Source organism: Mirounga angustirostris, unplaced genomic scaffold, assembly GCF_029215605.1.
Source record: "Mirounga angustirostris isolate CCGP_5_RB_7025 unplaced genomic scaffold, mMirAng1.0.hap1 SCAF_91, whole genome shotgun sequence".
NCBI classification, from domain to species: domain Eukaryota; kingdom Metazoa; phylum Chordata; class Mammalia; order Carnivora; family Phocidae; genus Mirounga; species Mirounga angustirostris.
Genome location: NW_026991799.1, coordinates 82,644 through 110,305, shown reverse-complemented (window position 1 = coordinate 110,305; position 27,662 = coordinate 82,644). Strand labels below are relative to the sequence as shown.

General features: G+C 42.8%; 1 protein-coding gene across 1 annotated transcript; it reads right to left on the bottom strand.

Annotated features, from left to right (window-relative positions):
- Nucleotides 1–8,813: 8,813 nt before the first annotated feature.
- On the bottom strand, nucleotides 8,814–27,060 carry LOC135363257 (uncharacterized). The gene is made up of 3 exons (XM_064583893.1): nucleotides 26,541–27,060; nucleotides 26,108–26,112; nucleotides 8,814–9,023 (listed from the first exon to the last, which is right to left on the bottom strand). The coding sequence occupies exons 1-3, from the start codon at nucleotides 27,058–27,060 to the stop codon at nucleotides 8,814–8,816; spliced, it is 735 nt and encodes a 244-aa protein (XP_064439963.1).
- Between the last annotated feature and the right edge of the window lie 602 nt (nucleotides 27,061–27,662).

Sequence of the window (27,662 nt, the reverse complement as noted above, 5' to 3'; positions counted from 1 at the left end):
GAAGACAGGAGACATGTCTACCCTAGTCTTGGAAACATGGCTTTATACTATGAATTACAAGCAAACAAATGATAATAATTTAAAAAGCTCGTAACAGGCAAAGAAACACACCAGTTTACTCTTCAGTGTCCAAGGATGAACACCAGGAAGTCTATCATGGGCTCATCTCGGGGTCCACCTACTCAAACTTTAGGTCAATGGTTAGGGGGAAGGGGCTGCAAGTTGTTCATTAGCTCAGAGGAGTCTGAGACTTGGCTGCTCTCAGTTGAAGCTGCCATCATTCTAATGATGCATAACTGCAGGTCATGAAAGTCTACCTTTCAAAAACGAAGGATAATAGCCTGGAAAAGAAAAGAATCACAGAAATAAGAACTAGTTATAACAGTAACTTCAGTTTCTAGGGAGATTGAAGTAGGTATTGTTGGGTTTTTTTTATCATTTTGATTTAGCTACATCTGTACTGGGTTTGCATCCTCAGTCATGTACTTAGATGAATTCCCTAATAGGTGGCATGTTGATAAAAGGGTGTTTGGGGTATGCTTGTTCTATTAATACCATTTCCCCCATTTTCATGCTTGTAATTCATCAGTTACAACAGTAAAGTCAGTTCCCTTAGTTTGTCTTTTCAGTAAAATGTATAATTAGATTATAATTGCTCATTTAGACCCTTTGGTCCCCATTCAGCCACTGAGCCAATAATCAGATGAACACAATCCTCCTTCTGGGCTTCAACATCCAACTCCATTTTTCTTCTTTCCCTCCTAGATTTCAGGCATGTCAGTCACATTTACACTTCAAGTCTTCATCCCATGGCCCAATTATGATCCATTGTTTAAACTGCTTCACCAAGGATCCTATTTGTTTTCTGAATTTACAAATGCAAAACACAGTAACAGATATCCTAATAGATTAGATTTCCTAAAATGGCTTCTTACATAGTACAATACCTATGAGACCAATATGCAAGAATAACTGGTAGGAAAATTGTGTATGTGATACAGAGAAACACTGGCATTTTGAAGCAGAAATAATTAGCATGACAGAAATTAAGAGATTAAGAGAAATGCATTTTGTTTTAACTGCTCCACAATTCTTTTTTTTAAAGATTTATTTATTTATTTGAGAGAGCGAGAATGAGAGAGAGAGAGAGTACATGAGAGGGGGGAGGGTTAGAGGGAGAAGCAGGCTCCTCGCCGAGCAGGGAGCCCGATGCGGGACTCGATCCAGGGACTCCAGGATCATGACCTGAGCCGAAGGCAGTCGCTCAACCAACTGAGCCACCCAGGCGCCCAACTGCTCCACAATTCTTAATCTGAAAAGGTGCATAGGTCTGAAAAGAGCCTTTGGTCTCCAAAATTTTTGTTTCAGACCTATAAGGTTATCTCAAGACACCACCTGAAACGATTTACTTGCAGTTGATTTCATGGTAGATTTTCTCGGTTTCCTAAGGCAGCATACGCTTTTTAAAAAATCTTCTCGGAAGATTTTTCTAATATTCCAGAATAATAACAAGTACTAATTCTGATGGGGGAGGGGTCCTTCATCCTGAATCCGAACTCTAATGATCCAATGGAGTGCTCCGGAGGTAATGGCTCATCAGAGTTATTCTACATTATCCAAACAATTCAGGGAATCTCTTGAGTATTCTGACGGTCCCCCATTCTTTCTCTTAAGCAAGTGGGGCTCTAGAAAAAAGGTGAAATCGTCTGTGAGTTCAGTCTCTCCCGGCAGGACCCCATTGCTCTTCTGCTGGGTTCAAGAAAGGTTTTATCTTTTGTAGTTTATCTATCTTGTGTCTCATGTGACTGAGAATGAGATTCCTTACAGGTTTCTAGATCCCATCACAAAAAAAAAAAAAAAAATCCAAATTTTTTAAAAATGCAGAGGGACATTTAACAATATCGACCCAACATTGTGCTTTAAAACACACCATAATTAGGGGCTCCTGGGTGGCTCAGTCGGTTAAGCGTCTGCCTTCGGCTCAGGTTGTGATCTCAGGGTCCTGGAATCGAGTCCCACATCAGGCTCCCGGCTCATCAGGGAGTCTGCTTCTCCCTCTCCCTCTGCCCCTTCCCTTGCTCATGCTCTCTCTCTCTCTCTCTCAAATTAATAAATAAAATCTTTTTAAAAAAACACATCATAATTAATTTCAGATGGTTGAAATCACAGTGTACGTACGTTCTCTCACCACAATGATAAGGATCTAGAAATCAATTGTTTATAAGGAACTGGAAAATATCCAACTGCTTTGCAATTAAGTAATGAGTGTATAGCAAAACAAACAAATAAAAATCCATAGAGGTAGAAAAAAAAAAACAAATGAAAATAAGAAAATATTGCCTAACAATAATACTAATGCTGAAATCGTTTGAGGAAAAAAAAGGATTCATCTTAGTTCTATTAACTGGTCACTGTTGTTTTCTTAATTTTTTGGAAAGGGCAAGAGATTTGTCTATCAGCAGGTCAAGATTCATATCCTTAATCATCATGATTAGAAGCTAGCAACCAAACAACTACAGGCAAAGAATCGTACATTGTTTCTTTCCAATCTGCATGCTGAAAATCACTGGAAGGTTTGTGCTTTTTTCATAACCTCCCCACTCCTTGGGTCAGTGGATCTAGTCAGGGGCTACAGGTCTTCCACTGGCTGAGCCAGTGAGGACTGAGGCATTGGCTGTTCTCATTAGAGGATCGAACTACCCATGCCTAATTGCAGGTCACAAAGGCTTTTGTTTTACAAAAGATTTAGGCAGGAAGAGACAAGTATCAGAAAAAAAACTGAGTGAATTCAGAGAGTAACTTCAGACACCAAGGAGTTTAAATGCGAATTGCTTCCTGAACAGGGCATTTAGCTATTTTTGTAAACTGCGTGTCCTCATTTATATGTGCAAATGAATTCCAAAAAAGGATAGCTTGCAAATGGGTTATGCTTGATTATGTGTTTCTGTTGTCATATCACTCATAAAGAAACTCTGGTTGACAGGGGTGTTAAGATGGTGGAGGAGTAGGGGAACCCTAAGTTTGTCTCATCCCTCAGTCATAGCTAGATAGTTATCAGATCATTCCAAACACCCAAGAAATGAATCAGAGGCCTGAGAGAACCAAATCTGCAAGTTTACAAGAAGAAAAGTGACCACCTTTTGGAAGGTAGGAGGTACAGAGAGTTGAATTGGGGGAGATATAGCTGTGGATATGGCGGTGGGGAGGGAGCCTGCTTACAGAGGCTACTGCAAACTATTATAAGCAGTCAAGTGCAAAATCTGAACTTTTATAAGTCTGCTACCACAGAGGACATGCCTGGCTTAAAGGCGCTCAGGTGGCAAAGCGGGGAGGAGTCCCAGGAGGCACAGCAAGGTCCAAGGAACCCTTGGATCCCAAGAAGAACGGGGGGGGGGTGCCTCCTGCTAAACTATTCCCAGGCCTAAGAGCAGGGAAGCCAGGCGGGAGCCCTGGGTCTTGGTGCCAGCTTTCTGCTCTGTTTTGCCATAAACTGTGAACCGCCAGGCAGTCACGCACCTGCTTTCCTGAGACTGGCCAGCAAATGGCAAAAGTGCAGCAAGACCCTCCCCTGGAGAAATAGCATGGGTCCGTGCCACGGGAGTCCCCAAAACTTGGAGTTTTGAAACTCAATCCCATGCCTGAGATAAAAAAGCTTGGACAAAAAATTAAAAAAAAAAAAAAAAAAAGCTTGGACATAGGCAGGGTGAACCCAGGGTTCAGATGGAAACCGGGGACACGAGCACGGTGATAGGTTGTTCTTCTGTGAGGGCTCCCTGAAGAGTGAGGAGCGGGAACCTTCAACTCGGGGGTAGAGAGCAGGGCGCCATCATATTCACCCCGCCCATCAGCCCTGAAAGCCTTCAGGGCACAAAACGGCGCCACCTAGCGGAGAACGGAGCTGCTCACACCAAGTCCGGGCCCCCTGTGCCCTAGAGGGGCATTTCCACTGAAACAAGTCCCCTGAGAATCAGCACAGCAAGCCCCTCCCCCAGAAGACCAGCACAAACAGCTTGATGGCACAAGTCTACTGATCACAGAGTGCTACAAAGCTTCAGCTCTAGGACAAATAGGATCTAGCTTCCTTTTCACATTTATTTTTACTTTCTTACTATCATACTTCCTTTCTAATATTTTTTAATACCCTTTCTAAAATTTTTTATTTTTATTTTTATTTTTTATAGATTTCTTTATTTATTTTAGGGGGGGGCAGAGGAAGAGGGAGAGAATCCTCAAGCAGACTCCCTGCTGAGCATGGAGCCTGAGTCAGGACTCAATCCCAGGACCCTGAGATCATGACCTGAACCGAAACCAACAGCCAGACACTTAACTGACTGAGCCACTCATGTGCCCCTATTACTGATTTTTAAAATTTTTAGACATATGTATTTCATTTTTTGTTTATTTTCAGTTTTGTCTTGTTTTCTTTTTTTTATCTTTTATTTTGGGATCTAGATTCTTTTAACAAGCAGTCCAAAACACGCCCAGGATCTAGGTTTTTTGGGGGGGGTTGTTTTTTTCTTTTTTTGTTGTTGTTTTTTGGGGTTTTTTTGGTTTTTGTGTTGTTTTTTCACTTTGGGGATTTCTTTTTTTTTCTTCTTTCTTTTCTTTTCTGGACAACATGGCGAGACAGAGAAATTCACCCCAAAAGAAAGAACAGGAAGTAGAACTCATGGCCAGGGATTTAATCAATACAGACATAAGTAAGATGTCTGAACTAGAATTGAAAACGATTATCAGGATACTAGCTGGGCTTAAAAATCTCAAAGAAGACATGAGAGATTCCCTTACTACAGAGATAAAAGAAGTAAAGTCTAGTCAGGCTGAAATTAAAAATGCTGTAACGGAGATGCAATCCCCCATGGAGTCTATAAAAATGAGGATGGACGAAGTCGAGGCGTGATTCAGTTATATAAATGATAAAATTATGGAAAATTATACCAAAACTGAAATAGGAAGAAATAGTAAACTTGCACAGACCCAGAACCAGCAAAAAAAAAATTGAATCAGTAATTAAAAATCTCCAAGCAAACAGAAGTCTTGGGCCAGATGTCTTCCCAGGGGAATTCTACCAGACATTTAAAGAAGAGTTAATTGCACACCAATGTTTATAGCAACAAAGTCCACAATAGCCAAACTGTGGAAAGAGCTGAGATGTCCATCAACAGAGGAATGGATAAAGAAGATGTGGTATATATATACAATGGAATATTACTCAACCATCTGAAAGGATGATTACTTACCATTTACATCAATGTGGATGGAACTGCAGGGTATTATGCTGAGCAAAATAAGTCAGTCAGAGAAAGACTCTTATCATATGGTTTCACTTGTATGTCGAATATGAGAAACAGTGCAGAGGACCATTGGGGAAGGGAGGGAAACCTGAATGGGAAGTTATCAGAGAGGGAGAAAAACCATGAGAGGCTCTTAACTATAGGAAACAAACTGAGGGTTGCTGGAGGGGAGGTGGGCGGGGAGGATGGGGAAACTGGGTGATGGGCATTAAGGAGGGCAGGTGATGTGATGAGCCCTGGGTGTTTTACGCAACTGATATATTATATAAACACTACATCTGAAAGTAATGATGTACCATAACTTGGCTAATTGAATTTAAATTAAAAAAATAAAGAAGAGTTAACACCTATTCTTCTCAAACTATTCCAAAAAAATAGAAATAGAAGGAAAACTTCCAAATTCATTCTACCAAGTCAGCATTACCTTGATTCTAAAGCCAAAGACCCCACTAAAAAGGAGAATTACAGGCCAATATCCCTGATGAACAGGGATGCAAAAATCCTCAATAAAATAGTAGCAAATTGAATTCAACAGTACATTAAAAGAATTATTCACAACGATCAAGTGGTGGATTTATTCCTGGGCTGCAGGGTTGGTGGTTCAATATTCACAAATCAGTCAACGTGATACACCACATTAATAAAAGAAAGGATAAGAACCATATGATCCTGTCATTAGATGCAGAAAAAGCATGTGACAAAATACAGCATCTTTTCTTGATAAAAACCCTCAATAAAGTAGGGATAGATGGAACACACCTCAACATCATAAAGGCCATATAGGAAAGACCCACAGCTAATATCATCCTCAGTGGAAAACAACCGAGAGCCTTTCCCCTATGGTCAGGAGTAAGACAGGGATTTCCACTCTCACCATTACTATTAAACATAGTACTGGAAAGGCACCCGGGTGGCTCAGTCGGTTAAGGATCTGCCTTTGGCTCAGGTCCCAGGGTCCTGGGATCAAGCCCTGCGTCAGGCCCCCTGCTCAGCGAGGATTCTGCTTCTCCCTCTGTCCCTCCTCTGCTTGTGCTCTCTCTCTCTCTCAAGTAAATAAATAAAATCTTAAAAGAATAAAATACATAAGAAAAGTCATAGTACTGGAAGTCTTAGTCTCAGCAATCAGACAACAGAAAGAAGTAAAAGGCATCCGAATCGGCAAGGAAGAAGTCAAAATTTCACTATTTGCAGATAATATGATACTCTATGTAGAAAACCGAAAACTCCACCATAAAGGTTGTTAGAACTCATACATGAATTCAGCAAGGTCACAGGATATAAAATCAATGTGCAGAAATCTGTTGCATTTCTATACACCACTAACAAAGCAGCAGAAAAAGAAATCAAGGAATCGATCCCATTTGCAATTGCACCCAAAACAAGATACCTACGAATAAACCTGAAGAAAGAGATAAAAGATCTGTACTCTAAAAACTATAGATCATTAACGAAAGAAATTGAAGAGGACACGAAGAAATGGAGAAGCATTCCATGCTCAGGGATTTGGAGAACAAACATTGTTAAAATGTCTATCCTACCCAAAGCAATCTACACATTTAATGCAATCCCTATGAAAATACCACCAGCATTTTTCACAGGGCTAGAACAAACAGTCCTAAAATTTGTATGGAACTACAAAAGACTCTGAAGAGCCAAAGGAATCCTGAAAAAGAAAAGCAAAACTGGAGTCATCACGATTCCAGATTTCAAACTACATTACAAATCTGTAGTGATCAAGACAGTATGGTACTGGCACAAAAACTGACCCGTAGATCAATGGAACAGAAGAGAAAACCCAGAAATGGAACCACAACTATATGGTCAACTAATCTTTGGCAAAGCAGCAAAGAATATCCAATGAGAAAAAGACAGTCTCTTCAACAAATGGTGTTGGGAAAACTGGACGGCAACATGCAGAGAAATGAAACTGGACCGTACGTATCGTACGCCATACACAAAAAGAAATTCAAAATGGATGAAAGACCTAAACGTGAGACAGGAAACCATCAAAATCCTAGAGGAGAACACAGGCAGAATCCTCTTTGACTTCAGCCGTAGCAACTTCTTACTAGACATGTCACTGGAGGCAAGGGAAACAAAAGCAAAAATGAATTATTGGGACTTCATCAAGATAAAAAGCTTCTGCACAGCAAAGGAAACAATCAACAAAACTAAAAGGCAGCCTATGGAATGGGAGAACATATTGCAAACAACATATCTGGTAAAGGGTTAATATCCAAAATCAATAAATACTTATGAAACTCAACACCTCCCCCCCAAAAAAGTCCAGTTAAGTTATGGGCAAAAGACATCAATAGACACTTTTCTAAAGAAGACATCCAGAAGGCTAACAGACATATGAAAAAATGCTCAACATCACTCACCATCAGGGAAATACAAATCAAAGCCATGATGAGATACCACCTCACATCTGTCAGAATGGCTAAAATTAACAACACAGGAAACAACAGATGTTGGCAAGGATGTTGAGAAAGGGGAACCCTCTTGCACTTTTGGTGGGAATGCAAACTGGTGCAGCCACTCTGGAAAACAGTATGGAGGATCCTCAAAAAGTTAAAAATAGAGCTACCCTACGATCCAGCGGTTGCATACTAGGTATTTACCCATAGGATACAAAAATACAGATTCGAAGGGGTACATGCACCCCAATGTTTATAGCAGCATTATAAACAATAGCCAAACTATGGAGAGAGCCAAGATGTCCACTGATGAATGGATAAAGAAGAGATCGTATGTGTACACACACACACACACACACAACGGACAGTTATTCAGCCATCAAAAAAAAAAAATGAAATCTTGCCATTTGCAATGATGTGGATGCAGCTAGAGTATATTATGTTAAGTGAAATAAGTCAGTCAGAGAAAGACAAATAGCATATGACCTCACTCTTGTGGAATTTAAGAAACAAAACAGTGGGGGGAATGGGCTAGATGGGTGATGGGTATTAAAGAGGGCACTTGTTATGGTGAGCACTGGGTGTTGTGTATTAGTGATGAATCACTGAATTCTACTCCAAAAACCAATATTGCACTGTATGTTCAGTAACTAAAATTTACATTAAAAAAACAGAAGAAAGAAAGAGAGAAAGAAACTCTGTATGATTTCACTATATGTTCTTGCATGAATGAGAATGGCAAGGGTTTTAAAAATGTATTAGAAAAATAGATTTGACCGTACAGATAACTGTAAAGGCAGATCTACTAATGTATCTGACAGGAATGACACTTTAGGCGAGCAAATGAATGCAATATGGTTAAGGTAAATCGATGATTTTCCTTAAAACATATTGCATTAAAGACATACAATAAAGTAGGGTTGATACAATTGGTAATGTTTCATAAACGACAAAAGTGTTACAAGGACGGGCAGAACGGCACAGGTCCAAACGCGAGAGTAGGTGGGTCTCTGGAGAGTTACAGGTGTTTTTGGGCCAAGTGAGGTGGCTCTGAAAAGAGCCTTTGGTTTGCGAGGTGGTCAGGCGGTCCGGAGGCAGCTCATTGGCGGAGGGTGTACCTGATGATGGCTTGGGTGCCCTCGGACACGGCGTGCTTGCCCATCTCCCCGGGCAGCAGCAGGCACACGGCTGTCTGGATCTCCCTGAAGGTGATGGTGGAGCGCTTGGCGGAGCGGGCCAGGCGAGAGGCCTCGTCGGCGATGCGCTCGAAGATGTCCTTGACGAACGAATCCAAGATGCTCACGGTCTTCTGCGAGAGGCTCAGGCCCTCGTGAACCTGCTTCAGAACCCTGGGGAAGTAGATAGCGAAACTGTTGGGGCAGCGGCGGCGGCGGCGGCGGCGGCGGCGGCGGCATTGGCGCCTTGGCTGCTCGTGCTTCGGGCTCTTCGGGTCCACTTCTGTGGGCTCCTCCGTGCCCACGCATTCGCCAGAAGAGGTCTCACAGCCAGGCTCAGCCATGTGGGGCTCGCCTTCCCGACAGCTCGGAAGGAAGGACAATGGCGGCTGCAGAGGGGCGCTGGCCCGTTTATAGTCGCTGCATTTCCTGACGTCACGGGCAACCTCCATATCTGATTGGACAAAATGCAATGCAGGGAAGTGGGGCTCTATGCCAGGCCGTGTCCCCTGTGATTGCATACCCTCGAGCTTCACATCACATCACATCGGACAATCAGAGAGGGAAATCCGGTGCCCTCTAAACTTCTTGGGACCTCGGTCAGAAAATCTTTCAAACATTCCATTTCATTGTGCATTTTGTCTGCTGATTTTCAACATCAAAACAGTAACAGATCTGAGGAGAGTCCTGTTTTTATTGGAATACTTTATATTGCACATCATTACCTTATTTCTGATAAGCAGTAAGTGCCATTGGATCAGGACATGCTAGAAACCAGGATGCTCTGGAGACCCAGAGTCAATGTGTCCATCTCTGAAAATGACAGCAAAGGTAAAGTGGTGGTGATGGAAACACATGAGTACATTGGGAGAGAGGAGGAAAATGATGCCTGGGCTTAAACAGTTCATGAATGTGTAACAGGAGGTAGCCATATCGGAGCACCTTCCCTTTCTATTCAATTACTTTGTGTGGGGGGGCGGGGGGAGGGACCCCTTTTTGGCAGGTAGGGAGCAGCACACAAGAAAGGGTGGCATAAATTGGACCAGTCCCTTTTCATTTATCTACCCAAAGACAGTATATTAAGGAGTTACAATTAAGAGGTGTGTGTGTGTGTGGGGGGGGGTCGGATATCAACTGGTCATAAGTAATTACACATCTCATAATAGCTCCTCGTGGTGCTAGTTTGTAAACGCTGTAAGGGAGGGCCAGCAGAATGGGATAAACCAGAGCTGAAACTTATTTCCCCATGTTTTCTGCACAAAGCAAGAGGTGAGGATATGAGATTGGCGTGGTTGTCACAAGGGTGACAGCCATACATTCTCTCCCATGACCTCCCACCTGTCCAGGGATGCTATAGTACCTTCTTCTGAACACCATAGGTGGTCCTAACCTTTGGAACCCAGGAGGCGGCCTCGGTCTCAGGAATCAAGGAGGAGATGGATCTACAGAACCTGGCATTGCACCTCTGGGTCTGTATTGGCAGTGGCAGCCCTGCCCGCCACTGAAACTTCTATGGGGTCCTTTACCCCCTTTCCTGAAGAACAGCACATGTTCCCAGTGAGATATATCTGTGGGCCCTTTTCTCACCTGCCAAATGCCAGCAGTCCCAACAGTCTTCCTTCATGTTGTCCCATCTCTTTCCCTTTAGTTCTAGCTGGCCACCTTTCAGCCAGCATCAAATTCTCAGAATAAGACACCTGTTGGCTTTCCCTGCAATCCATAAGGTTCAAGCTATCGCACAGTAGGGTCCTCCACACATTTTTCTTGCATAACTATATCTCCAATCCTGGCTTCTGCTGAGATGGTCGATTGGACCCATGCCTCACATGCCTAAGCTCCCAAATAATGGTTTTCCCCCAGGCACACCCTTGGCCCTTTTCCTAAAGCAGGCTACCTGGATAGGCTGAGAAGGCTGCAAAGTATTATGTGATCATTTCTTTTTGTTTCATGGTACCTTCTTTAATTTATCTCTGCTGGCATTTATTATAGCAGTAAGGAGAAACTGGGCTGTTTCTTCAACCCTGTGCTTTGAAATCGCCTCAGCTTACTGTCCTAGTTTATCATGTAAAAGTCCTACTCTACACGAAACACTAGAACACAATTCACTTTATTACAGAGCTTTAAATGTTTAATGAGTTTAAAATATAAAACGATTAGGAGGAAACATAAAGGTAAATCTTCATGACCTCAGATTTGGCAATAGAATTTTAGATATGATACCACAAGCAATAAAAGAGAAAATAGATAATGTGAACCTCATGAAAATTTAAAACAATTACCATATGCTTTCACTTATTTGTGGAGCATAAGAAATAGCATGGAGGACATTAGGAGAAGGAAGGGGAAAATGAGGAGGGGAGGAATTGGAGGGAGAGATGAACCACGAGAGACTCTGGACTCTGAGAGACAAACAGGGTTTTAGAGGGGAGGGGGGAGGGAGGATTGGTTAGCCCGGTGATGGGTATTAAGGAGGGGACGTACTGCATGGAGCACTGGGTGTTATATGAAAACAATGGAACGTGGATCACCACATCAATAACCAATGATGTATTGTATGGGGATTAACATAACATAATAAAATTTAAAAAAAATCACCAAGAAAGTGAAAACCGACAGAATGGAAGAAAATATTTACAAATATATGTGCATATATCTGATAAAGGACTTTGTCTCTACAATATATGAAGAACATTTACAGCTCTGTAATAAAGTGACAAATAAGCAAATTAACAAATGGACAAAGAATCTGAATGCACATCTCTCCAAAGAAGATACACAAATGTCCACTAAGCAAATGAAAAGATGTTCAACATCATGAGTCACTGGGGAAAGACAAATCAAAACCACAATGAGATACCATTTCACACCTGCAAGGATGGCTACAATCAAAAACACAGATAAAAATAACAAAGTGTTATCGAGGATGAGGAGAAAGTGGGACTGTCATTTGTTGCTGGTGGGAAAGTAAAATCATGCAGCCACTTTGTGAACCAGTCTGGCAGTTCCTCAAAACATTAAACAGAGAGATAACATATAACCCAGCAACTTCATCCCAAAATATATACCTAAGAGAAGTGAAAATCTATGTCCACATAAAATCTCATAAAAGAATAGTTATAGCAGCATTTTTTATAACATCCAAAAAGTGGGGGAAACCCAAATGTCCAGCAGCTGATGAATGGATAAACAGGTGCGGTATGAATGGAATATTATTCAGCCATAGAAATGGAGTACTGATACATGCTGCAACATGGACGAAACTGAAGACCTTTTGCAAGTCAAAGGAGCCAGTCAGAAAACACTACATATTGTCTGATTCCATTCTTATGAAATGTCCGGAACAGGCAAATCCACAGAGACATAAAACAGAAATAGCGGTGGCCCATAGTTGGGGAGATGAGGAGAATGGGGAGTGATGTCTCCGTTGCCGTGTCTGAACGACTGCTGCCCACCTCAGGGACCTCCTTCTGTCCATGGCTAACAGGGGAAGACAGGCTTCAGGTGGATGCAGTGGCAGGCTTGCAGGGGGAGCAAGTCTTTCTGCACCTGGAGTGAGAAGACCGGGGTTTGAGCCCCTGCTCAGATGCTCACACCCAACATCCTTCAGGCAAGACACTTCCATCACATTGCTACTCAAAATGTGCCCCCTGGGCTGGTGCTGATCCACAAACTGTCATCTTCCCACAACAGCATAAACAGAGAAATTGAAAGCAGCATTTACAAACCTCGACAGCAATCTGACAGAGTGGCTTTATGGCTGTTGAATTTAAGAATAAACAGGTTGAGCTCATTAAAAAAAAAAAAAAAAAAAAAAACTCGGAGGCGCTTCCCTCTCAGTCTCCCAGGTGGAATAACCAAGGAAGACACGTATTGGCTCATCTTGAGACACCTCCTCACGTACAGGGCCAATGGCTGTGGCTCAGAGGCTGCAGGTCCATCAGAGGCTGATTCAGAAGCGTGGGGCTGCACTAATCGGATGCTCCACAATACCCATAGGGTTGTAAGTAACTAAGTTCTGACCTTTCAAGAACAAAAGGTTATGCCTGAAAAGAACAAAGTCAGATAAATCTGAATTAAGAGTGGCAGCCTCAGTTGGGAGGGGTCCTGAATACTTGTTGTTTCTTGAACTTTTGGATTTAGATATTTCTGTACTGAGTTTGGGTCCTTGCTTATGCTTTTCAAAGAATTTCACAATATGAATAGCACTGAAAAGGTTTCATTTGTATATGCCTGTCCTATTACTGCTATTTCCCCCGTGTTGTTGCTTATACTTTGTTAGTGAAGCAGTAGCCATTCCCTTACTTCATCTCGGTAACCACAGCATTACACCATGATTGCTCACTAGGTACCTTTTTCCTCAATCACCAGTGAAGGGAATAATCACATGTATTCAATTCCCACTCTGGTCTTCAACATCAAACCCCACTTTCCTTTCTCCTTCCCAGATTTCATGTGTATCTCTCACACTTCCACTCCAAGTGGCCCATCCACAGTCCAATTATGGTGCATTTTCATGTGGTTTTGCCAGTCCTCCCATTGGATTTCTGAAATTACAAGTGCAACACACACACACACACACACACACACACACATTCTAATGGACTCAGGTTCTGAAAATAACGTTTTATATGCTACAACGTGTATGACACCAATATGCATGAGTAACTTTGAAGAACATCTAGAATTTAAGAGACTTAGTGAAATTCAGTTTTCTTTTTCTAAACGGTGCACACTTCTTTCTCTGAAAAGGCAAATGGCTCCACAAGGAGCCTTCGGCTTCTAAAATTTCCTTCCCGCTATATATGGCAATTTCTAGGTACCACACACAAGGATTTACTTGCACTGGATTTTGTCGTAGCTTTTCTAGGGTTTTTAAGAAGCAAGCTCTTTTTGTCCGCCCTCAAATGCCTTTGGCTTTTTCTTTCTTCTAATGGGCTCCAGAAGAGGTTGGATTGCTGTAGTTTACCTAGCTTTTGTCTCACTGTTTGGCTCAGAATGACATCTTTCACAGGTTTCTACATTCAGCTCAAAGGTTATTTAGAATTTATTTTAAAAGTTCACATGGAACACATAGCAAACATAACAAAATGGTGGGTTTTCGTGCAACTTGTAACAAATTCCAAAGGACTGAAGTTCCCACCCCTGCCCCCGCCAGTGTGTTCTCCCTTCACAGATATATGGGAAGCTAGAAATCAATTGAGTGGAGAGCACTTGGATAATCACCAGCTACTTTGAAATTCAGCATGTACCTATAGGAAAAGAATCAAAGAAAGGAAAAAAGCCCATGCACCAAGAAGAAAAACACAATGGGTATTAAAGTGCATTACCATTATCCCAAGTCCTCCTACCCATCAGATCACTTGAGGTAGAGGAAGGATTCACCTTAGTTCTCTTAATTGCCAAACAGCTTCCTTCTATTTTGATGCAAAACGAGACGGACAGGTCCCACTGTGACATCTGCATGTCTACACTTCAACCACCCTGGTTAAAAGGAAGAGCTTCAACAGAAACCCACAGGCACACGGACAATCACACCACCTTCCCCCTCAATCTCCAGGCTGCATGTCACAGGAAGGCTGTTATTGGCTCAGCCCTGGTCACCCCACCACCCTTTGGGCCAATGGCCATGGATCCTGCGCTGCCAGTTGTTTATTGGCTTCTGCTAGGGGAGGCTGGGAGCACAGCTGCTCTCATTGGACGACCCAGTCATCCAGGCATGATTGCAGTGCAGGAAGCCTTTTATATCAAAAGGGAAAGATGATAGGCTACCAAGGCACAGAATCAGGTAAATTTGAATGAAGCGAAGTAGGCCTTTCACAAGGTCAGGAGCTTGAGCATGGCACTTTCCTAGATGGTTTGATTGAGTTTTCTGCACGGTGTTTGGGTCCTCTTTTATGCATTTATGTGAATTCGGATAACGGGCTATGTTAAAGGAGTGTGAATGGGGTAAGTGTGATTGTCATGGCTGCTACTGCACTTTAATTATTGCTATACCACACATATTGAAAAAAAAAAAACTCTCTCGCTGATACTACTGTACACAGGTGGGAGAATGAGAACACGTGAGGTAAATAAAATTGTTGTGGAAATAATTTTGACTGTAAAGATCTCTGAAGAGGCTGACCTAGAGGAATACCTAATAGAAACGACCATTTAGGAAAGTGATGAAATGCAGTATGATGAAGAAAAATCATAACAGGCTGCACTAAAGACACATATAAAGTTGAGCTGATAATGTTTTTAACATTTCTTTCACAATAAGAATTTTTAAAACTCGGCAGAACGTCACAAGTCCAACACTACAGTAGATTGCACTTTGGAGGGCCACAGGTCTTTTCCCACCAAGTGAGGTGGCTTAGGAAAGAGCCTTTGGTTTGGGGTGTGGTCAGGCGCTCCTGGGGGTGCTCACTGGCCTCTGGTGAACCTAATGACGGCCTCGGTGGCCTCAGACACGGCATGCTTGCCAGTCTTCCTGGGCAGGCAGCAGCGGGTGCATGGCTGTCTGGATCTCTCTGGAGGTGATGGCGGAGTGCTTCCTGTAGTGGTATGAGGTGCTCTCCTTGGACACAACCCATTATCCAAGTGATTCACAATCCTGTACTTCGTTCTACCTTGTTAACTTTTTTCTTTAAGTTGCCACAATCAGCATAATTATTTGATGCCATCAATGTATCATTTACCTCTATTTGCCAATTCGTTCTATTATCATTCCTTCTTACATCCCACATCTTTTTCTATCGTCCTCAATTACATTCTTTACAATGTCTGTTCATTTGGTGCCAGTTGGTGTAAATACTCTGAGTTATCATTTTTTCTTAAATGTCTTTACTTCTGAGTTAAAGTCTTAAGGTAACCAGAATTGAGATGGGGTAAGGTGTCCAGGGCATTAAATAGGTACTTAATCTTCTGAAATCCTGAAAGGTGCCAGTGATGTACCTACCTACCTCTTCTTACATGATATTCCTACAGAGGCAATGGTGAAAAACGTTAACCCATGGGAAATGGAGTTAGACAGGGTCCATACCACTCTGGGGGGCTTTGAGGCTTAGCCGGGTATATTGTCACACACCCCTGGGAATTTTGGTTAAGGAAAAATCGTGTGCGTAATTATTGTGCTGGTGATAATAATTGGACTGGCATAATGAATATTCTTTCCCTTTCAGGAACTCAGTGTTCTTTCTCACATGGGGTAATCTCAGACATTGGAGAAAAATGGAGATGTGGGGATCTCAGCTTCCCCACTCCTTGACAGCCTCAATGATTCGATGGTGGTTCGTGAGCAAAACCCATCTGGGCGACCTCTCCATTCCACTGAGGCGGCTCTAGCCGTAGTGTCAAGCAAACAAACAAGCAGAGCACAATTGCACAAGAAGTCGAGGAAGTCAACTTCCTTTTCCCTGCATCATTCCATCCCCCAAGCTAGCATTGTTCTGGGCCAAGAAGAAATGTCCCAGCTAGTAAGAATTCCTCTCACCAGGGAAGGAAACATGGAGTGAGTGACCAGCTTCTCTAGACAGTCCTGGCACTGCATGAAGGTCTACCTTCAGTTTTACCACACCCATGGCAGCAGAGAGCGTTGGCTAGCTACAAGGGATAAAAGCCGAGGCTATTATTAGCACATACACAGCTGGACTGACTGCAGTTTATGGAGAAATTTGTGCGGACAAACTCAGCACTTGCCACCACTGATGGAGTCACTGGCTGGGTGCACAGATGCTGACAACTGTCCCAGTGATATTTAAGGTTCCTAGAGCCAGCCATACGTCAGCACTTGCGCCCCCTTGCCCCGGACCTCTCTCCAAACAACACCCCTACACAGACCCCGCCCTGCCAGAGCCCAGACCCACATGAGTAACCATCCAAACTCTCTGCAGCTGCACAAGTGTAGAACAGTAGCCACCTGGATCCTTTCCCACCTCAAGCAGAATCCAGGAGTTAAGCTTACAGACAATCCGTTTTTCTAGGAGCCGTGCAAGAGCAAGACACCATCTTAGGTACCCTTGGCAGACCCACCAGCTTGCGTGCACTTGGGGCTAGCCCCTCTAGCTATATCTATGCACCTGCATGCCGTGGCCTGATGCCTGTCATTGGCATCTGCCACGGCAGGTACGCACACAGAGGGGACCGTGCGGTGATGGGTGAACACTCTGACAGCCAGGCCCCTGCCAACAGCTGCGCATGGATAGGAATCATGCTCAGGCTCCTGTCACTGGCCTGCAACTCCATGCCCACCTACAGATAGCACCTCCAGGTTCTAGTTGGAGTGGGATGATTGATGTATTCAAACAGTTAAAAGAAACTGCCAACCAAACGGACTTTACCCAGCAGTGCTGTCCTTCATAATTGAAGGTGAAATAAAGAATTTCTCTAATAAATAAGAGCTGAGGGAACTTGTCAGGTCTAAACCTGGATCACAAGAAATGCCGAAAGGAGTTTTTCAAGCTGAAACAAGAGGACACTGATTGGTAACGCCAAAATATATGAAATTATACAACCCACTGGTAAAGGTAAGCATATAGTCACATTCAGAACACCCTAATAATGTATAATGTGGAGATGTGCTGACCGGGTAACCTGAAAATAAAGGATAAAAGATAAAGGTATTGAAATTTGCCGTAGTTTCAACAATTTGTTAATGAATACACACACACACACACACACACACTGACACTCACATAAAGACACACAAAGTAAGCAGTGATGTAAGAAAAGTAAAAGGGTAGGCAATAACAGCATGGAGTTTGGGCTGTGACCAGAGTTAAGCTGTTGTCAGTGTAAAATAGACTGTTGCACCTACGGGATGTTGTATGTAAACCTCACGGGAGCCCCAAAGCAAGGATCTACCACAGTTACACAAAAGGTAAAGAGAAAGGATTCAAAGCACACCAGTGCGGAAAACAGTCAATTTAGAAAGGAAGGCAACAAGAAAGGAAGAAGTGAAAAGTAGAATTACAAAACAGCCAGGAAACAAATAATAAGGTGGCATTAATAAGTCCTATCAACGATTACTCTCTTAATGGAGTGAATTCTCCAATCAAAAGGCCTCCAGTGGCTTAGTGATCAAAAAAGCAAGATCTAACCAAATGCTGGTTACAAGAGGCTCACCTCAGCTCTAAGGACACACGAAGATACAAAGTGAAGGATGACAAAAGATACTCCATGCGGGTGGAAACCAAAGAGAGCAGGGTTAGCTATACTAACGTCGGACAAAAGAGACGTTAAGCCAAAATGGTAAGAGGAGACAGAGATGGTCATTAGGTAATGACGAGGGGGTCAATTCCTCAGGAAGATATAACAATCATAAATATGCACTCAACATTGGAGCACCTAAATATATTAAGCAAATCCTTAAAAAACTGAAAGGAGAAATAGACAATAATACGATAATACAAGGAGACTCCAATACCCCAATTTCTTAAGGTTTTATTTCTTTATTTGGCAGAGAGAGTGAGCACAAGCAGGGACAGTGGCAGGTAGAGGGAGAGGGAGAAGCAGGCTCCCCACTGAGTAGGGAGCCCAGCGTGGGGCTCGATCCCAGGACCCTGGGATCATGACCTGAGCTAAGACAGACACTTAACCGACTAAGCCACCCAGGCACCTCCAACAGCCCACTCTCAATATTGGATGGGCCGTCCAGACAGAACATCAACAAGGAAACATTGGACTTGAGCCATACTGTAGGAAAAAATGGACTTAACAGACATGTAGAGAACATTTCATCCAAAAGCAGCAGAATACACATTCTTCTCAAGTGCACACAGAGCGTTCACCAAGGTAGATAGCAAAACAAGCCTTAGCAAACATAAGAAAGTCGTACTATCTTTTCCAACTACAAGCGTATGAAATGAGATATATCACTAACGGGCAAAAAGGTAGAAAATTCACCGGTATGTGGAAATTAAACCACATGCTTCTGGATAACACTTGGGTCAAAAAGAAATGAAAAGGGGGAATCCAAAAGCAAATGCAAATGGAATCACAGCATATCAAAACATAGAGGTTGCTGCTAAAGCCATTCTAAGAGGGAAATTGAGAGTGACAAACACCTACATTAAGAAACAAGAATGACCTCCACCTAACTTTTCAGCTCAAGGAGCTAGAAAAAAAGAACAAACTAAACACAAAGTCAGGAGATGGGAGAAAGTAACACAGATCCGAGTGGAAATAAATGTACCAGAGACCAGAGAAAAGGATGGACCAGATTAGTGAAACTAAGAGCTGGTTATTTGAAAAGAGAAATAAAATTGGTGAAACTTTAGCTAGGCTAACTCTGAGAAACAGAGAGAGGACTCAAATGAGTAAAATCAGTAATCAAAGAGGAGACATTACAACTGACACCACGGAAATACAAAGGATCATGAGAGATTACTACAAATGGTTATATGCGAACAAATGGATCACCTAAAAGAAATGGATAAATTCCTAAAACACACAACCCACCAAGACCGAATCATGAAGAAACCGAGAATCTGACAGGCCAATATCAAGTACAGAGATTGAATCATTACTCAAAACCTGCCAAAGCAGAAAATCCCAGCAACAGATGTTTCCCTGGTGACTTCTACCTAAACATTTAAAGAACCAGCACCAACACTTGACAAATTCTCCCCAAAAGCTGGAGAGGAAGGAATACACCCAAACGCATTTTACAAGGCCAGCATTACTCTGACCCCAAAACCGGATCAGAACACCATAAGAAAAGAAAATGACAGACTAATGTCCCTGATGAATATAGATACAGATATCCTCAATGAAAGAAAAACCATTAGCAAACTGAATCCACGAGCACATTAAAAAAAAAAAAAAACAAACATTCACCATGATCAAGTGGAATTTATCTCTGTGATGCAAGGATGGTGCAACACAGGCAAATCAATAATTGTGATACACTGCATTAACCAGACAAAGGATAAAATCATATAATCGTCTTAGTAGATGCAGAAAAGACTATTTGATAAAACTTAATACCCGTTTCTGATTTAGAAAAAAAAAACCTCTGAGGAAGTGGGGATGGAGGGGACACACCTCAACATAGTAAAGGTCATGTGTGACAAGCCCACAGCCAACGTCCTACTCAATGGTGAAAAGCTGAAAGCAATTTCTCTGAGATCAGAAACAAGATAAGAACGCCCACTTTTGCCACTTTGATTCTACAAAATATTGAACGTTCTAGCCAGAGCATTTAGACAAGTAAAGAAACGAAAAGGCATCCAAATTGTAAGGGAAGAAGTAGAACTGTCACTATGTGCAGACGACTTAATATCACATAGAGAAAACCTGAGAGACTCCACCAAAACACTGTTAGAACTAATAAATGGATTCAGTAAAGTTGTAGGAAAATCAAACTGCAAAAATCTGTGGCACTTCTGCACACTGCAAATGACCTATAAGAAGGAGAAATCAAGAAACCAATCCATTTACAATCGTATCATAAGGAAGAAAATAACTGGGATTAAATTTAACCAAGGAGGCGAAAGACCCGTGCACTGAAAGTATAAGACGATGAAGAGAAAAACTGAAGAAGACACAGATAAATGGAAAGATATTCCATCCTCAGGGACGGGAAGAGTTGGTATCGATAAATGTCTGCCCTACCCAAAGCAATCTAGAGATGCAGTGCAATGTCTACCGAAATTCAATGGCATTTTTCACAAGAATAGAACAAACAATCCTAAACTTTGTATGGAACCACAATCCATCAATCAATCAATCAATCCATCAATCAATCAAACAAACCCAAAGCCCAAAATAGTCAGCGACGTCTTGAGAAAGAAGAACAAAGCTGGAGGCCTCACACTCCTGGATTCCAAACACTTTTACAAAGCTATAACAATCAAAACAGTATGGTATCGGCATAAAAACAGATGCCGAGATCAACAGATGAGACTATAGAGAGCACAGAAAGAAACCCAGACATACACGGTCAGTTAATTTACAAAAAGAGCCAAGAATATACAACGGGGGAAAGAACAGTCTCTTCAGTGGTATTGGGAAACCTGGACAGCCGCAGGCAAAAGAAGGGAATGGGATCACCGTCTGACACCACGGGCTAAAGATGAAATGTAAGACGCGACACCACAAAGCGCCTGGGAGACATCATAGGTGGTAAGCTTCTTGACATCCGTCTTGGCTATTTATTTATTTATTTATTTTTGGATCTGACACCTAGAGGAAGGACAACAACAACAAATATAAACAAATGGGGCTACGTCAAACTGAAAAGCTTCTGCACAGCAAAGGAAATTGTCAACAAAATGAAAAGGCAACCTCCCCAGTGGGAGGAAATACTTGCAAATCATGTATCGGATAAAGGGTTAATATCCAAAATACAAAATGACTCCCAAAAACTCAAAAGCAGAAAAAAGAAAAATCAAACAACTTGATTAAAAACGGGGCAAAAGACCTGAATAGACATTTTTCCACAGGAGCCTTACAGATGCCCAACAGGTACATGAAAGGGTCTTCTATATCACTAATCAGGGAAAGACAAACCCAAACCACAACAAGGTAAAACTTCCCACCACTTAGAATGGCTATAACCAAAAAGACTAGGGATAACAAATGCTTGTGAGGATGGAGAGAAAAAGGAAGTCTCGTGCCCTGTTGGTAATGTATGGAATGTAAATTGGTGCACCACTGTAGAAAACAGCATGGAGGTTCCTCAAGAAATTAAGAGTACCATATGATGCAAACATTCCACTTTGGGGTATTTATCCGAAGAAAACGGGTACAGTGAATGGGCACTAACATGTTCACTGCAGCATTATTTACGATAGCCAAGATATGGAAACATCCCAAGTATCCATTTCAGTCCGCAGGATATGGCCTGGTTTTATATGATTTGAAGTGAGACCGACCTGGGTACAAATCCCAGCTTTACTGTTTACCAGTTGTGTGCCATTAGGGAAGGCACAGGCCCTGAGCCTGTGTTGTCTCATCTGTAAAAAAGGGAAGGAAAGTAGTAGCCACCTCCGAGGGTGGTTATGAGCATTAAATGAGATGATGGAAGTAAAATGCTTAGCACAAGAGATGTAATGAGCACTCAGTAAATTTGGGCTCTATCATTTCCTCCCACATGGCACAGGAAGTGAGCCCATTCACCCAGCCATGGCCTTCGTCTCCACAGTCTGGTTAATTTCCTTCAACCGGGTGCCTGTGAAGTGGTTATAAGGAGGGCTTTGTTGGCCCCTAAGCACCCTCCCACACTCCCTTCTCCTCTGAGGTTTTAGCCTTGGCAGAGGAGGTGGACATGGCTTGCTTTTGCACTCCTTGCCACACGAGTTTTACTGACAACTGTGGTGGGTTGAGATCTCTGGCATGTCTTTCGAGCACCATCCAAGGCTATCCTGCCAACTCCGGTAGGCCCTTAACCTGTTGGCACCTCCTGTTCTTCAGCACGTGTTTAATAGAGAGCCCACGCTGCCACTCTCCTCCTTCCTAAGACAGCCGTGTTTTGCCACAAAACTAAAATGTTCTAAACGTGTTGATCAGTGTTTTCGTTAGCTCTGCTGTGTACGATGAATGATTCCCTGGAACTACCCGTCCACCACGCCCACCACCAAACATCAGTGGAATGCAAGTAATGTTCTGACCACTGGGTTGTGAGCAGCCTAGGAAGTCCACTCAGTGTACGTCTCTCTGAGTCCAGGAAGGAAAAACCAACATCCCCCGTGGTTTTTAGGAAAAGTGGTTTGAACCGAACTTTGGGGATGAAGGGTGGGCCGTGGGTTAGAAGTGTTATAGAATGTAATACATCCCCAAGTGTGGTATACATGCCTCCACAGGCACACGAGATGGTTTTAAGTGGTACACAGATTTTTTTTTTCTTACCAGTTAAGCAGTTTAGTTAGTGTGAATTTAAAATATACGAACACCATGTTATCCTGTGACGTTGCAGATATTATGGCTTAGGAAAATGTTTTCAAAAATCTTGAAAATACGTTCCTTAAAATAGCTATATTCAATAAACAATTGTATTGGTGAAATGCACATATAGCCAAAAGGACGAAATTGTTAGAGGAAGGACTTTCCATGCCATCCAAATGGTTATAAGCTTCCGAGTCAGACAAACCTCATTCAAACCTGGTCTACCGCTTATCAGCTGTGTGACTTTAGGAAAGTAACCTAATTTCTCTGAGCCTCAGGGGGAAATGGAGTTGAATAATAGTACCAGCTTCACTGGACTGTTGTCCAGCTTAAGCCAGGAGCTTTACACTGTAGTGGTGTGAGGGCCCAAAACCTAGCGCCAGGTGGTCTGGTTTCCAGTCCTAGCTCTTCTGCTTACTAGCTCATGGACATTGAGCAACTTACGTCATCTTTCTGTGCCTTGGTCTCCCCGTCTGGAACATGGGACTCTTAGGAGGGTTAAATGAGTTACCACACTTGAAGTGCTTAGAAGTATTCCTAGTATATATTAAGCATTATGTGTTTCTTAGATTAAAAATGCATGCATATAAAGCTCCTGACACCTGACACCTAGTAAGTCCTCGTGAAATGTTACCCATTGGTGGTGCTTTGTATTGCCAATGCCTGGAACAAATCAATCTACAGTCAGAGTTTGATTAAGAAGCAGCATTTAATTGCCCAGGACTCATGGAGAATTGACAGGGCCCAGCACCTCTCTGCAGGAAAAATCAAAACACGGGGCCCCATGGAAGCTGGGCCTTCTTAAAGGACTGCCAGGAGTGGGGTTGGAGAGAGGGCCCAAGCTAGCTTTCTTTATCCTGTTAAAATAGGTGTGGGTCATCCCAATTAAGAGAAAAGGAAATTAAGCAAGCAGCCTAATGCCGCACGGCCTATATATGACAGAGCTCGGTAGAATGCTATCTTGATGGAGAACTCACAGCCCGAGGGGAGGAATAGAGAACTGGTCCAATGGCGTTCTGGCGAAAGGGATACTTTATGGAAAATCTTATGGTAGAGGAATGGTGATGATGATAGTAATGTAACAGCAATACCATTAACTGAGATTCAGCCACTGTTGCTGACTACCTCTAGACATTGTCCTATCTCCCAATCCTAAAACAAAACAAAACAAAACAAAACAAAACAAAACAAAACCCTCTTCTGTGATACCATTAACACTCTCTTCCTACCCACTGACCGGTATCCCTTTTCTTTGAAAGAGTACCCTATTTCTATCTCCATTTCTCATCCACCACTCACTCCTCAACCTACTGCGGTTTGCCTTTTCTTTCCCAACCCATCGCCGCCTCTTCTGGGACTCTAGACCATCTGCTCTCATCCGTTTTCCCATATTTATTCAGCAAATACTGAGTCCCTACCAAGCGCCATACATGGTACTCACTCCTGATAGGTGACAGCAAATGAGACAAGGTCTCTCTTCTCAGGAAGTTCACATTCCAGGTCAAAGCAAAAATTGGATCTGCTGACTGAGTGCCCTCAAAAGCAGTTCACTGGATGATGGAGACGATCACTAACAGCGGGGCACATGATGGTCATACCCTCAGAATAGATACTGTTATCAGGGCGAACCTGTTTGAGCACCTTCTAAAGGTAGGTAGAGCAGAAAGCTCCAGGCAGCACATTGACATTCTTAATCTTAGGGCATCTTGGAGCCCTTCTTGTGAGAAAATGCAAAATCACTCACTCAGGGATTGTGACAACAACTCCTTTTGAAGAAAGAGCAATGAGTTGGAGAAGGAAGTAGGGCGATTAGTGTCGGGCTTGCATTTCAGTGAGGTTAAGAAATAGATGTGAACGCTGATAAAATTGGGAGTAAAGAAAGAGCTCAGATGAACTTACAGCTTTCAGATCACTTCTGATTGGGGAAGGTAGGCCTAAACGACATCGGCAAACAAACCACACAATACGTATCTCCGGGCTACATACTCCTTCGAAGGGCCTCCAATGAAGGGGTTCCCTTCCACAAATTTAAGGAAATTTTAATATCGGAACAGCGATAATTTACTTAAATAAACCAAGAGAAAAGAGTGTTTGCAATGGCTGCTAAAGCTACTGAAAGGGCACGTTTGAGATCTAATAAGTGACCTGGAATGGCTCAGAACACCAGAATTGTTACTCTGCGCACATAGGTCTCAAACAAAATCTTAATACCACCTTTGCTGATGAGATGCTACTACCATCCTTATTAGAGCCAGAAAGTGACAAGAAATCTTTTTATCAGCATTACAGTCCAAAAGTATTTGTGAATATTTGGAAATTAAATTTTAAAAAGATTTAAACGCTAAAATAAAAGAGAACCTAAGTAGTTTTAGTTGACCTGATTGCACTGCAAATGAGTAAATATGTAGAACAGCTTTATCTTGGGAAACTTTACACTCTTAGAAATAAACAGGAACCTTAGCAGACTCTAAGCAAATGCAACCTGAAGTCAGGCATGGTGGTTGTTTTTTTGTTTTGTGTTGTTGTTGTTTTGTTTTGTTTTGTTTTTTTACCTCATAGACATATTTGCAGTGTCTATTCCAGATAGAGTAGATACCAAGAATTCCGTTGAGTGAATGAATGAGCCATATTTTCAATCTTTAGGTAGTAAGAATGGTGGGGGGTGGGGGGGGACAAGATAAAGAAGATGACGAACTTAAATGAGAGGTGGTAAGAAGTAACCGAATACAGTTTTCTTAAGCACCAGGAAAATTATTTCAATTGTATGTCTTTTCTCCACATTTTCTTATGGACCTTGGTGGAGCGTGTGGATCTCCTGCGTTCAAGAACTGATCTTGCACTTACGAGTTTTGGGACTCTGTGCTCTCTGGATCTGAGTTGCTTCTGTAATAAACTAGTTATGATAGCATTGTTGTAAACACCAGGTAAAATAGTACCTGTAAAAGTATGCCGTAAACTAAAAAACATTGTACAGTGCGAGGGTGATATTACCACAAATGTGACAGTACTGCTTTCTCTGCTGTTGAAATAAAAGACCTGATTAGAGAAACAAACAAAACAGAAACAAGTAAATAAATAAAGAGGAGCCACCAAAGCTGTTTGGTCAGTAACATCTGCCAATATTTACTGTACACAGTATCACGACAGAAATTTTCATAAATGTATTCCAGAATCCATTTAAAAATTGTAATAGGAACCCATTCTATGACGTTAACATAAATTTCAAACGCATATGAAAAATATTTTTTTCTATAAAAGCGTAAAGGAGATGGACGTTGCTTCAGATACTTAAAAGTCTCCTCAATAACCCGCCTAACAGAAGTCAGATGGATTCTTATATCAGCTTCTGCACGTTATCTGTTGCCATATCACCCATAACGAACCTCTGAAACATTCACCACACGCTCATGAGAGAATGAGAGAGAAAAAGGTAAACATCATTATAACAAAAATAACCCCCACTGAGGCTGACCTACAGAAATATCTAGCAGAGATGACTGCTTGGGAAAGCCAAGAAAAGCGGCATGGTTAAGGAGAGTCCACAGTTGTCCAAGGAATAAACTGCACTCAAATATAGATTAAAGCAGTGCCGATCCTGTTTGGCTCAAAGTAAAACTACTTTAAATATCTGCAGAATGCCACAACAGGGACAAAACTCAATGCTCTCTTTGGCAGAGTTTGTCCCACTTTTTAAAGCTACAGGTCTTTTCCCGCCAAGTGAGGTGGCTCTGAAAAGAGCCTTTGGTTTGCGAGGTGGTCAGGCGGTCCGGAGGCAGCTCATTGGCGGAGGGTGTACCTGATGATGGCTTGGGTGCCCTCGGACACGGCGTGCTTGCCCATCTCCCCGGGCAGCAGCAGGCACACGGCTGTCTGGATCTCCCTGAAGGTGATGGTGGAGCGCTTGGCGGAGCGGGCCAGGCGAGAGGCCTCGTCGGCGATGCGCTCGAAGATGTCCTTGACGAACGAATCCAAGATGCTCACGGTCTTCTGCGAGAGGCTCAGGCCCTCGTGAACCTGCTTCAGAACCCTGGGGAAGTAGATAGCGAAACTGTTGGGGCAGCGGCGGCGGCGGCGGCGGCGGCGGCGGCGGCATTGGCGCCTTGGCTGCTCGTGCTTCGGGCTCTTCGGGTCCACTTCTGTGGGCTCCTCCGTGCCCACGCATTCGCCAGAAGAGGTCTCACAGCCAGGCTCAGCCATGTGGGGCTCGCCTTCCCGACAGCTCGGAAGGAAGGACAATGGCGGCTGCAGAGGGGCGCTGGCCCGTTTATAGTCGCTGCATTTCCTGACGTCACGGGCAACCTCCATATCTGATTGGACAAAATGCAATGCAGGGAAGTGGGGCTCTATGCCAGGCCGTGTCCCCTGTGATTGCATACCCTCGAGCTTCACATCACATCACATCGGACAATCAGAGAGGGAAATCCGGTGCCCTCTAAACTTCTTGGGACCTCGGTCAGAAAATCTTTCAAACATTCCATTTCATTGTGCATTTTGTCTGCTGATTTTCAACATCAAAACAGTAACAGATCTGAGGAGAGTCCTGTTTTTATTGGAATACTTTATATTGCACATCATTACCTTATTTCTGATAAGCAGTAAGTGCCATTGGATCAGGACATGCTAGAAACCAGGATGCTCTGGAGACCCAGAGTCAATGTGTCCATCTCTGAAAATGACAGCAAAGGTAAAGTGGTGGTGATGGAAACACATGAGTACATTGGGAGAGAGGAGGAAAATGATGCCTGGGCTTAAACAGTTCATGAATGTGTAACAGGAGGTAGCCATATCGGAGCACCTTCCCTTTCTATTCAATTACTTTGTGTGGGGGGGCGGGGGGAGGGACCCCTTTTTGGCAGGTAGGGAGCAGCACACAAGAAAGGGTGGCATAAATTGGACCAGTCCCTTTT

What these genes read in the sequence shown, in the direction of transcription:
- LOC135363257 (XM_064583893.1), bottom strand. Translation starts at nt 27,060, where the DNA reads ATGGAGGTTGCCCGTGACGTCAGGAAATGCAGCGACTATAAACGGGCC.